The 13728-nt window shown below is 40.7% G+C and overlaps 1 protein-coding gene across 2 annotated transcripts in view; it reads left to right on the top strand.

Moving 5' to 3' along the window:
* The window catches only part of LOC143116560 (spermatogenesis-associated protein 20-like), a 163442-nt gene extending 152465 nt beyond the window's left edge, over positions 1-10977 (top strand). The window contains exons 2-6 of one of the 2 annotated variants that reach the window (XR_012985852.1): positions 1433-1625; positions 1763-1893; positions 6975-7334; positions 8028-8144; positions 10566-10587. Coding sequence is in view for 1 of the 2 variants with exons in the window: in XM_076277739.1 (XP_076133854.1) it covers positions 1433-1625; positions 1763-1893; positions 6975-7079; positions 8070-8144; positions 10566-10652 (591 nt within the window). In the remaining variant the exon portion in view is untranslated. Of the gene's footprint in view, positions 1-1432; positions 1626-1762; positions 1894-6974; positions 7335-8027; positions 8145-10565 lie in introns of both variants that reach the window. The other variant, XM_076277739.1, reaches the window with a different exon arrangement.
* The last annotated feature ends 2751 nt before the right edge of the window (positions 10978-13728 follow it).

Raw genomic sequence — 13728 nt, forward strand, 5'->3', positions numbered from 1 at the left:
GCGATAACACAGGCATGTGCCTGTTGCAGATGAACAGGCATTGTTCACAGACATTCAAAAGCCTGTATATCTTTTTTCTGTTGACTCCACTGCCGAATGTTTTGAGAAATGTTGCCTTTTGTGTTCTATTAAATAATTTGGTAATTTAGAGGGGGGGGGGGGGGGGGGGTTATGTAGAGGGTGGCAGATTATGTAGTTTTTTTTTTTTTTCCTGTGCTGGATCTTTTGATACATGTTGTGTTATGTTTTTTTCTATTCAATAATTTTGTTCATTTTACACTGGGGGGGGGGGCAATTCTATGGTGGAAAATGCCCTTTTTTGCCCCTCTGAAAATATAATATGTATTTGTGAAATTGCAGAATTTCAACACTTGAACAGGGACAGATATCCCATGTAGGATTTTGCAAGGGATCTTTCACCACATTCTGAAACTACACTTCCTCCCCTTTCCAATGACACCCCACTTGTGAAATTCTATGGTGGAAAATTGGATATTTAGCCCCTCTAAAAACAGTATATATTTTGTGAAATTGCAGAATTTCAACACTTGAACAGGGACAGATAGCCCATGAAGGATTTTGCAAGGGATCTTTCACCACATTCTGAAACTACACTTCCTCCCCTTTCCAATGACACCCCACTTGTGAAATTCTATGGTGGAAAATGCCCTTTTTTGCCCCTCTGAAAATATAATATGTATTTGTGAAATTGCAGAATTTCAACACTTGAACAGGGACAAATATCCCATGAAGGATTTTGCAAGGGATCTTTCACCACATTCTGAAACTACACTTCCTCCCCTTTCCAATGACACCCCACTTGTGAAATTCTATAGTGGAAAATGCCCTTTTTTGCCCCTCTGAAAACGTTTCATTTTCGCTATCATTGCGAGAATAGGCTACAATATGGAAAATGTTCCCTTTCAGTCTGATCGCTCCAAACATGTATGGGATTTCCTTACCTTTCCAAGAAGTTTTGTGAAAATTGTTCCGGTAGCTTTTGCGATATTGTTGACAGCCCTACCTCACCGCAGTAGGGTGCAGTAAATGGAAGCTTTTGATAGCGCACGCCACTAACGAAAAACGGAAAATCACCAGGACAAACCACTCAGGGGTGTAGGCTACTCTGGAACCATAGGTCACTAATTTGTGCGTTATTTACGTTTGATTACATTTCAGATACGTGTTGGTTTCCTGTAGGCCTAGTATAGCGCTTTATTCTTTCTGTATTTTTCTATGTCCGAATATTGGGGGGGACATTTTGGTCATATTTGAATATTGGGGGGGGGACACGTCCCCCTCAATGTCTATGGTGACTACGGCCCTGTGTCATACTATGTTTGAGTAGATAAACTTGCAGTAGCTTGTAACACTAGCGAGTAGCCATAGTTTTTATTTTCCTCATACTGTCTTTCTGTGGTATGTGCTGTAGTGGCAGGGGAACAGAGAGGCGCTAGAGTCCAGTGGGGAGAGAGCACTAGAGGCCCTCAGGAAGGGAACCACCATTGCAGCTAATGAAGGTCCCTCAGGCCCTGATGTTGCCAACAGATGTTTCCAACAGTTGGCTCATTCCTATGATGAAGACTATGAAGGATTTAGAGAAGCACCTAAGTTCCCTTCACCAGGTAACCAAGTTATTAAAAATAGCTACATTATATCAGCATGTTTTATTTGTTCAGTCCCAGATAGTGACAATTTGAAGGAAACTGAGCAGACGTTTGACTGCAGGCACTGATGGCACATGAATTCTCCTACTTCACAGTGAATCTGATGTTCCTGATGTCATTCTGGGCGGAGAACCGCACTACCTCTGAGGGCGTGGAGGCCTTGGAGATGGCCTTGCACACTCTTCGTATGATGGCACTCGGGGGCGTCCATGACCACGTGGCACAGGTAATCAAAACATCACATGGATCACAACATGTACAGTTCACTAATCTGAAATGTAAGGTGAAGTATTACAACAACTACAAAAAAGACAGCAAATTTAAACTCAGGGCAGACGTACCATCAGACACTCATACATACAGTCAAAGCATAAAAGTCCATTTTAAAATGAGAAGGGTGTGACATTTTTGCCTTTTCATACTTAATGAGTTTACCCACAGTTTGATTATTTGTCATTTTTGTCAATTTAGGAAACCAAAACTAACTTGCCAGCAGATGGGGCAAGAGTAGCACTTGCAAAATCTAAAAAGCACCCACCAAGTGATAGAAGAGAGAACCAGCACAAGTATGGTATTGCAATGATTTAGGCAATGACATAATGCGTAAGTCTTATTGGACTGGATCATCTTTATTTGTTTCAAGATTATGCCCCACTCTTCTGCTCTCCACTCTCCACCTTTTTAAAAGGCATCCTTTATATCTTACACGTTTGTCACCATAATATGATCTGTGGTACTAGTGGATAAAATGAAAACTATGTGCAGTCTTAATCTTCTAGATACTGTTTCATAATGAACACAACACAATTTTTTTGAGCCACACTACTGAGATTTGCTGAGATGATGCTATGCATATTACCTCACCTTATGCTACTGTTCAAATGTTTGGGGTCACTTTATAATCTCCTTGTTTTGAAGAAAAAGCCACATTTTCTGGCCATTAAAATAGCACCTGATCAATCAGTAGTATGGTGTAGACATGAATGTTGCAAGTGACCATTGTAACAGGAATGGTTGATTCTTAATGCAATATATGTACAGTAGGTGTAAGTGTACAGAGGCCTTTTATTAGCTACCATCCATCCTATGTTCCAAAGGCGCACTCTGTCTGCTAATACAAAGCCTCACTCAGAAAAGAAAAGAGAAAAAAATCATCATTTTTTTGCGTTCTCACACGCTCCCCCGTAATGATAAAGTAACAGGTCTCAGGTGACAGTTGTCACACGAAGGCATTTAACGGGTTCACGTCTCTGCAATCTTTCAAGAGTAAACATGCAAGGTCAGGTGTATTATCTTTGCTACAAACTATTCTAGCTATTATTGCCAAGGGTAGACCGTTCAGAAAGGATACCACTAATGGTAGGGTCTGAGGTTGATAAATGACCACTTACAGTTAGCATTCCATTGACCCCATTCATTTGGACGTCACTTTGACATCTAATAATTTTACATCTAACGCGTTTTAAGCCTTTATGTGACCACAGTTTATTTCCAAAGAAATAAAACATCGTACGACTGATACCTTACCTTGTATCTCACTCTATGACCCCGTAATAAATGGTTTTCTAAATTGTATTTATTACGGGCTTTTTCATTTAAAGCTATAGAGAATTAGAAAGTATTCGGAAAAAAAAAAAATATTAAGTGATGTTTTGTTGGATTAGCACTATGTTGGAACAAATTACCTTCCAAAAGCTGCACTTTAACTCAAAGCACGTTCTTAATATTCTGGGTGTGGGCTAGATGAGTGACTGTGTGACAGTCTGTTGTTCAATGTCACGTCTATGTCACCAAACTGAGCTTGTGATATAAACGATGCCCAGGAAACTGGTTCAAATAGGCTTCACTTCTCTCCATTGAAGTTGTATGACTGCGAGATTTAATCTTTGCTATGTATCTCCAATCTTTGCTAGCTACTGTATTTCTTAACCAGTGGCAGTTACTAGTGTGCTTATGAACTGACCAAGCAGCAGAGCTGCACAAGCATCCTTTTAACCCTTTCCCTTATAATAATAGTAATAATAATGCATTTTATATACAGTATAAAGTGCCTTTCAAGACACCTAAGATTGCTTATGCTGTGATTGAAGCACTGTGGCTCTACTGTAAGCTCTAATTTTAAAGATGTATTCAAGAGTGTTTTAAACTAAGTAGCATCTGCTAGATATTGTGAACAATGCAAGCTAACAAAAGCACAGTTTAGCAACTAACATTAATTTGCAACCAAGAAACATGCCACGAACATTGCCTGAAGCAAGGCTGAATGTCTCAAAAAAATGTCTCATATTAGTATAGCGGGTAAATCCCCCCCCCCCCCCCCTTGCCCTTCTCAAACCCGCTTACCAATTGGCTTGTTTTCACACAGAAGAAAAGTGTGTATCGCACTACATTGCAGGTGCAGTGTTTGCTGATTCAACTTTAGCGTTTATCTTGTGTGTAAATGGGGCTCAAGTTTAGAATTTTAAAAGGCTAACTAACTGTTCATTAGATAAGCCTTTTGTAATTATGTTTGCACAGCTGAAACTGTTGCCCTCATTAAAGAAGCAATACGACTGTCCTTCTTTAGATGAATTGAGTATCTGGAGCATAATTTGTTGTGGGTTCGATTAAAAGCACAAAATGGCCAGAAACAAAGAACTTTCTTCTTTCTTCTGAAACTTTCTTTTTGCTCTGAGAAATGAAGGACGTTCCATGTGAGAAAGAGCCTAGAAACGGAACATCTCATACATCGCTGTGTGCTACTCCCTCCACAGAAAAGCATAAACTGGAAAGGATTTGGGAGGCCCCAGTGAACAAATGCTTGACATTAGTCTGTCCAGTGAAAAACAGACATATCACAGGTCCTCAACTGGCAGCTTTGGTAAATAGTACCAAAACACCAGTGTTAACAGAAGAGGTGACTTCAGGATGCCAATCTTCTAGACAGAGAAAAAAAACCCTATATCTCAGACTAGCCAAAAAGAGAAAAGTAAAGAAAAGATGAAGATTGGTAAAAGAAGACAGGAACATTTTTTTATACACGGACAAAGCTCTGCTGTTCTGATCACAAAGAAGAACATTAGTGACCAACCAGATGCTGGAGAAGTGTCAAGCATGGTGGAGGGAATGGTCTGGTTGTGCTATGGTGGCAGTAAAATGGAAACTATACTGAGTAAAAGGAATCTTGAAGAAAGAAGGCTTTCACTCTGATTTGCAGTGCCATGCCTCACCCTGTGGACGTGTTTGATTGGAGACAATTTCATCCAAAAAGTGGTCAAAACATAGCTCAAAACTATGCAGGAAACATGTAGGGAAGAAGCAGTCAGCTGCTATTCTGTCTATAGTAGAGTGGTATAGACATTTTTAAGTGACCCCAAACTTTTGAACGGCAGTACAATTTGATGTTCTAGTAGTCACTTAGCTGGAGCTCCTATTCATGTTTTGCGGATGCACTTGGGCACATCTTCAGTGATGCTCATTGGGTGTCTCGGGTCCTGCAACATCATACCCAGTCAGGGACCATCACTCTCCAAATTGCATTACAGTAGCAGTGATCCACAGATCAATCCTCTTGATCCAGAAGCAACTGGACCCTCTCTTTGCGGCCTCAGAGGTGGATGTGATGACTCCTCTTTTTTCTATCTCTGTGATGCCAAGCAGTACAAATGCTCTGCAGAGCGAGCGACTCACAAAGACTCTGCAACCCACTCATACAGGCTTGCAGCTAGCTCGCCATCCCTGTCTCCACCATTGGCCCAGAAGATTCTGCTACTTTGTATGCTTTCTCTTGAATGCTTCCTCCATGTGGTCCTCTCAGGTTCTGTCAGTTTCCTGTCAGTTTCACCATAACCAGTTGTTTTGAAGCATTGCTCTCAGAGGATGAGATGTTGTCGGGGCTAGGAATATGGATAGAGCTAGCAATGCACCAATACCACTATTTTTAGACCGAGTATGAGTAATACTTACTGTACATATGGGTACTTTGCGATATGAGTTATCAATAAGGCAGTATTTCTATCATATATGAGTATGAGTATATTCACACCGATACAATATTCGATACCAGTATTGGTGCAACCCTAGATAGGGCTTTTCTACCACTCTGCTGCTGGGATCATGCTGGGATCATGATAGCAACCCTCTCCCTGGGCTTTCAGGCAGCTCCTCTGCAGTGCTGGTGAATGGAAGCTTCAGAATGTTGCTGCATTGTTACTGCATTGTTAAGACTCTACGACAAGCTGAGCCACCTGCGAAGGTAGATGGTGATTTTTCTTTCCAAGGTCTTTCACTGCTCTAATATCTGTACTTGATACAGCATCATGATACAGAGACCAGAGAATGTGAGGCTGTATGCCATGTTGCTAAATCCAGGATTTGAATCTTTCAGGCAGGTTTGACTTATTCACCTGAACAAGCCAAGCTTTGAGCTCCTTGGTTGATGTCGGAATGAATCTCAGAGGCTGCAGTTGAAGACTGTACTCAGCATCTTCACTGGCTTCCTAGATCTAGGTGGGATTTAAGGGCCATCCAGGGTGAAGTGAGCTTTAAAGGTTGTATCAGCGATGGCGGGGTAACGTCACTTCTGTTGACGTTCAAACAAACAAAAAAAGCTCGCTACTCCCTCCCCCTCCCTCCCGTGCAATTGAAACTCTCCTGAACACGCATCTCGTTGGTTATTGGTTGGAACACTTTATTTTGGCAACACTTGTTGTTAGCAATTGTTTTTGTGTGCAGATCTCAGAGCCTAGGCTGCCTACAGAGACACATTTTTTTAACGGCCTGCTTATGGGGCAGGCAGCTAGCGGATCGTTAGGAAAGATTAGATGAATGTGATCATTTATGTTTGGTCCTTTTTTGGGCCTGCAATCACTGATACAACCTTTAAAGATGGCTAGAGAACTTATGACTTATGATTGCATAGAAGTGTGGAGTGTGTGGATAGTACTATTTTTTAAGTAAACACAGATGAGAACAAGGAACATATTTTTAATGGCTTTGATGATTGTTTTTCAGGCTCATAAGTATTATGCATTAAATAGCTTGAAGACAATTACACTTGAATTGTTTGAACTGTGATGAGATCTTATCAATTTAACATATTTAATCATTTCACAATGATAGAATGTGAAATATTGTCCTTGTTACCCCCAATGCAAGGGTATTATATTATAGTATTACAGTACTATACACCATCTATAAAAGTTCTAGATTTTTTAAACTTTGACTGATGTTTTCTCCTATTTTACTTTCATTTTGTACTTTCAATAAGACTCTCCCTCCATCTCTTGTGCTTTCTCTCTCCCTCCCCTTCCTTCTCTGTTTTCTCAGGGTTTTCACCGTTACTCCACAGATTCCTCTTGGCATGTGCCCCACTTTGAGAAGATGTTGTACGACCAGGCCCAGCTGGCGGTGGCCTACATCACAGCTTACCAGGTGTGTTTGTTTATGTGCATCTGTATGTGTCTTCATTCTGGATAGTCATAGATCACAACCTAGACTAACACACTTATTCAGCATAAAGCTTGAAGGTTCATTTTATTGGGTGGGAAGGGAATGCCCCAGTTTGTTTGTTTTCCAAGCATTCATTCTCCGCTATACACTTTTTAAAAATAATGTATTGTATTCTTTGGTAAGAAGTAGGGTTTTCTAAGGGCATATCATATTAGCTTATAACATTTGACTTGAAAGGTGAAAGTAATTGTGGTGAATAATTACTTAATATTAATCTTAGACTGGCAAACTTCAGGAAATACTCAGGAATCAGGTTTATTCTGTTTACAAGCTGAGAGGGTACAAAAAAAAGGTCTATGGTCTATGTAGGCCTAGCCCAGGCCTGAAAGGCCTAGGTTGGCCTGTAGCCAACTCCTCCTCTCTTCCGCTACATCCTTAGTCTGACAATCCAAAATCTAAAATCTGACAAACCTTGCAGTTTAGTTACTTTTTAAATGCTTTAAACAAAGAAGAAAATGGCGCCAAAAACAATCCCACATGATTGGTTCTCCAGTTGGCATCAGACACACCTACTCACACCCACTTCACACCTATCAATTCTTATCAGAATAGCATGAGGAGAGATATCATATATATCAGAAATATCACTTATAGAATGTTCCAAACATTCTCACAATCAAATCATTACAATCCTTGTAAGGAGACTATCAGAATGATACCAAACATGAATACATTTACATTTCATGACACATGGATACATTATATCAAGGTAATATCCTTTGTCCTGTGTAAGTAACCAGCACATTAGCATTCCATTGGGGGAGGGGATGGTGTCTTTGTTTAAAACCATGAAGGGTTACATGGCTAACTAAAAGTAGTCTTGAAGTTAAATTATTATCCATTTTAACCATACATTTATTGCTATCAAAGGCTACATTAAGACATATGTCTCTTTGGTTGGGTTGGCCACAGGTGTCCAAGGAACAGTGTTTTGCAGATGTGGCTCGTGACGTGCTGCTCTATGTCTCTCGGGATCTGAGTGACAAGGTGAGCCATCTTCCCCCTCATTAGTGCAGGCGTCTGTTAGCCCCTGCTGACTCGGCACCGTACCACTGGCGACAGATTGCTGAACATCTCCCACATAGCCAAAGCCCCTCGTTTTGAGGTCAACTCATTTCTGTACTGTAGAAGGAACACAATGGCCAAACCATAGTGTGGTGATGAATTGGCCTACCCTTACACGTAGAGGTCACAATTAGACTAACTATATTGGTTATGATTATGTTTTCCATGATTTATAGAGTAATTCTACATTAAGAAAACATGGTAATATAAGGCACATTCACCAGTGATGGTCATTTTTGTTCACTGGAATAATTAATGTCTTATTTTTTATATAGTATAATTGTCATACCAGGTAATCCAGTGGGGAAGGATTATGATTAGAGGCAAGTGTTCTTTTGCTTTTTACGACATAATATGGAAGGACGATAGGAGATTGTCTCTGGTTTTTATTTAGTTCTGAATATTTTTTTGTACTGAAGTAAAGATATTCTTTTATAGAGTATATTCTCTATTTACAAAGTGGATTAATACTGTAACATAAGCAATTTAGCACAAAGTAGGTACAGTATTAATGTACTGTAATATAAACAGTGATATGTTAGATATTGTAATGATAAAAAATAAGAGGGTTCCAGGAGCTCCACATATTTGGCCCATGATTTTGCACTTAAGAGAGGCAGTGGGGAGCTGATGGCTTAATATTGCAGATAATATGTATATGAATATTCCTAAAATTAGAGTAGCTTGCTCACTGCCAGCCCCAAAGACATGCCTGTGATGATGAATATTGCTCCTTTTTAAATTTCTTAGTTTCTCTTATTAATCTTCTGGTGTCATCTTGGCAACTACAACATGGAAACCATCAAAGATGCCACATTTAGATCAGTATTTTACAAAGCTTTTTGAATAAGGTTGCCATATGCCATTTAAGATGTTTTACTCATTGTCTCTGTAGTTTTGTTCAGTTCTGATCATCTGCCAGTGGAAAAAGCAGACATTTCGCCAAACTGCTTCAAAACCTCAGTGAGAAACATATTAACATAAAAATAACACTTCTAGTATATCATTGTATATGATTAGCTGATTACATCATTTTCAGTTTGGATCAACATTCATTTACTGTGTCTAAGTCCAATTTGAATTCACTGGAATGGTTCCTGACCACAGTGAACACAAGGAATGTGTATTGGTAGAACAAGGCTGATGTGTTGTATGCAGACATTATTCGTTCTAATCTTTGAGTTTGAGCTTTTATCCCTTTGGGTCTTTGCTAGTATTCATATACCTGGTTGTGAACACACCGCACCACTACATTATCACAGTCATTCTATGGTCTAGGACAAACTGTCAAACCCTGCAGTACAGTATACTATAGGGCAGCCGAACTGTCTCTGCATGCATGTATGCTCAGGTCAAATGCATACAGTGTATGTGTGTACTCTTGATTCCACATGACCTATCACACGTATAATCCGGGCGACAAAATCAATAAAATTGATGTCAAAAAGACTATATTTGATTTCATAATGGGCAGAGTGGGCCTAATAGGTCTGCCTGCATGTGAACACACATGTTCCAGAACACGGCCACGTGTCTGCTCTAGTACTTGTTAGTCCACTGCCTGTTGCCCTCCACTTGCTCCCTGTGGCTGCTCACATCCACATTCTATATAGTCTGGCGTACAAGATGAAAAGCATGTTCTTACCATGACCATAACATGACAGAAAATGTCAACTCCATAATTGAACCGACATATTGATACAAATAACAAGAAAATCCCTTGGCAGTTATATTTTAATGATATGGCATCACACTATAGGCCTACTGGTCTAGGGATGAAATCCCCTTGAAAAAGTCAAACATCTTTTCCACTACATTGTCCCCAAATATTCTTCCAAATTTCATCAGTCAGCTGTTTTATGGTTGATATGTGTATGGCAAGTGTGCTGTAGTTATTAGCTCACTAGTTTAGTCAAAAGCATCCATAAATGGCGTTTTACAAACGGAAGTTCGGGAGGAGCGTGACGGAATTTGCCACGCCTCCTTCTTCAATCGGTCAGGTTATTTATTCGCAGTCTACCCGCGGGGGCCAGCCGTGAATAGGTGTAACGGAGAAACAGCCAATCAAATCGAAGCCTTAATCTGACGTGCGCATATCATTATCGTGTCAATTTTCCACCGAAATCGCGGGTTCGAATCGCGACAGAAGCATTCAAAATATATGACGAATATGTAAAAACGAGTAAAAACGAGTATGTAGAAATGTAGAAATGAGTGTAAATGTTGTAAAAACTCTTGAAATACCTTTTAAAATGTGAACAATTCTAAAAGACCTGATTGCTGAGTGTTTGTATTGAGACTGTCTTCTCTCTACCCCTCCCTTTCTCTCCATTTGTCTTACAGATGCAGGGTAAACAAATTGGTCCCCTCTCCATACTGGAAGAGCTTTCCTCCAATATTTTAATGTCCTGTATTTTTTATTTCCCTTAACATGAACTTTGTATTATATTATAAAATAAAGTCTTATAATGTAAAATAAAGTCTTATAATGTATAGTCATATAATGTATATTATAATGTCATCCTTCCTTTATCCATGATTGAGACAGTGTTTAATAGTATATTTTATCTTGTTGATAGGTACTGATGGTGAGATCATTTCAATGTAAAAGTCACAGGCAGAATTTTCATGAAATAAACTTTATTTATGAATAATCATGTACATTAGTTATGGGGTGCTGGTAGCACTCCACCACAGATGGTAACAAGTACAAACAATTCAAGTGAGAATAAAGCAATACTGCTATGAAACTATTTTGGCCCACCACCACCCCCCCTCTATGGAGGACAACTTTATTAGTTTAAACTTACAATTTCACATAAGTGCTTGAATGATTAATGTGGATCATAACAGTAGGCCATTCAAACATTGTATTGCAAGAAAAATCCTGTTATCACTGAAAATGTGTACATAACATTCTAAATAAAAGTGTTTTAAAGTCAATATAAGGTGTTAGAAAAAGGTGCAAGGGCATGCGTGTGTGTGTGTGTGTGTGTGTCTAGTGTAATGTGTGGATGATTCAGTGGATTTAGGGAGATCTGATGGATAAAGTGTGTGTATGTTTCAAGGTGTGTCTGACTGTGTGTGGCTTTGTTGTTGCAGTGTATAGGGAGATCTGAATGAATGTCTGAGTTGATGGATGATGAAGTGTGTGTGTGTTTGAGGAGTGAGTGATGAATACCTATGACCATCAGAATGTGTGAGGAAGTCTGGTGCATGTACAGTAAGTGTGTAGTGTGGAGGATGCAGTGAGAATGTGAAATACAGGGTTTCTATGGCATAGTAACACTGCAAAAAAAGACTGTAAAACAAAACAATTAAAAGGTGTGTGTGAGAGTGAGAGTTCAAGGCGTGTTTGATTCAGTGTGTACAGAGCAGTAGTGGTGTGGTATGAGAGTGGATGGGTGTGTGTGTGTGTGTGTGTGTGTGTGTGTGTGTGTGTTTGTGTATGCCGTAGTGTGTTCGAGGAGTTAGCTGGGTAGCTAGTATCATGAGTAAAAGATGACAAAAAACAACCAAACAAAATCAAAAGGTGTGTGTGTGAGAGAGGGAGAGTAGAGTGCTGATGTGTTTGTGTGCGCATTGTGTAGCCGTGGCAGCGCGTGTGTGTGCTGTCCCTGGGTCCGCTGTTGCTGGGCGATACATTGACACTGCTGCTGGCCCTGGGTCTGCTTCTGCTGGACGATACAGCGCCATTGCTGCTGGGCCCTGGGTCTGCTTCTGCTGGACGATACACTGTCGATGCTGCTGGGCCCTGGGTCGGCTGCTGTCAGACGATACACCGCCACTGCAGAACCGGCCGCTGCTGTCAGACGCTACACCGCCACTGCTGCTGGGCTGTGGGTCCACTGCTGCTGGACGATACGTTGCCGATGCTGCTGGGTTCTGGGTCGACCCTGCTGAGCCCGTCTGCATTGCCTGGTCAAGGTGCCACCACAGTCCTTTCTGTCTCCCTCTGTGTTCTCACGGACCTGTACAAATAATTAAATGTCACCATTTATGTACAGTCCTTAAAGCGGGTAACTGAATATGACCACAGCGTTGTGCTAAAACATTTGTTCCTTTTAAGAAGTCTCCTCAGATTTTTTATGAAGGGAAGGCAGCTGGTGGACTCCTCCTGAGGAACCAGGCACTCCTGGGTGGTGGTGGGGGCTGTCTGCTTTGTGCAGCTGAACCTCCACCTGAACTTTCCCTAGGTGGGCTTGGAGGGCTCCTGGATGCTTCCCAGGGAAATAAAGGTCTCAGGTGCAGTGGGGGTGCCAGGTGTGTCGGGGGCCTCAAAATGTAATGACAGTGTCTCCTCATGCACTGTCTGGTCTTATTGTAAATAACAGGGACTGAGCAGCTAAAACATTTGACCTACCATTGAGAGAGTATCCTTTGATTTAGCTCACACAGCTGTATCAGCGCCCGACCCATCATCCTACGCACATCACGCTCTGGGGTCACCTCCTTTCAGTGCCACTGTGTCCCTTGCCTCCATGTACACCCTGTCCACCCTCTTGATCTTCTAGGTAGTGGTCCCCTTCTGGCGGTACTCAAGGGCCAGTTCTGCTGCAGCGGAGGGCCACGGGGTCAGTTGGGAGGACGAGGGCTCAAACCTAAAGGGGGGCAGGGCACAGATGCAACTTTCTACGAGGAAAAGACAAACAATTTAAATCACACCATACAGAATCCATTTTGAAGACACACACAGATCCCTGGAGTTGTAATAATAGCCCATCACTATTAGTTTGATAGTGGTGTACTCATTAACACACGTTAAAAAATCAGGTGTTCTGTTTACATATCTAAAGCATACTTAGACCTCGAATTTGGACTCCACACTGTAGTAAATACATCTAGAGGGTCTAAACATGCTAGCCAGATGATCTGATGAGGGCTTAAATACATTTACAGAGACCCTCAGCCCTCGTAAAAGTAGTAAACAAAAATAGTTCATTCATCACTCTGTTTTTAGCATGGAATTCCCGGTTGACATGTTTACACTTCTAAAGCATATCTACACCTCAAATTCCAACTCCAAACTGTTGTAACACCATCTCTATGCTCTTAAGAAGTGAGCTAGGGTGTCTGGTCACGTTTTTAAAGTATTTCCAGTGATCGTCAGGTCATTACAGTGGCGATTGGTAGCTCATTCATTTTCAATGCATTTAGCATTCTAATCGCGGTTGATATTCTAACGCATCTAAAACATATTTAACCTTTACATTTCGAGTCCACACAGTAGTAGTACATTCCCCAAGGTCTCAATGTGTAAAATCAATAGTCTGATCGCATTTTAAACGCATTTCAGAGAGATCGAACCTAGCTATTTTAATGTAAACAAGCGGTGCTAGCCTAGCCAATTCGTCGCAGAAAATTTGTGTCAGTACGGCGCTAACAAGATATTATCACGTAAAATCATGAATATCAGACAAATGATCCAAAAATATATCGAGTTTCATTCATTGGATAGCGCATAATTAGACCAAACTTACCTGAGAGTAAAAAGTAAGTCCGATAT

This window comes from Alosa pseudoharengus, unplaced genomic scaffold, assembly GCF_046254945.1.
Source record: "Alosa pseudoharengus isolate Yale_2024_CS ecotype anadromous, Long Island Sound unplaced genomic scaffold, YU_APseudo_1.1 YU_APseudo_1.1_scf_11, whole genome shotgun sequence".
Taxonomy (NCBI): Eukaryota; Metazoa; Chordata; class Actinopteri; order Clupeiformes; family Clupeidae; genus Alosa; species Alosa pseudoharengus.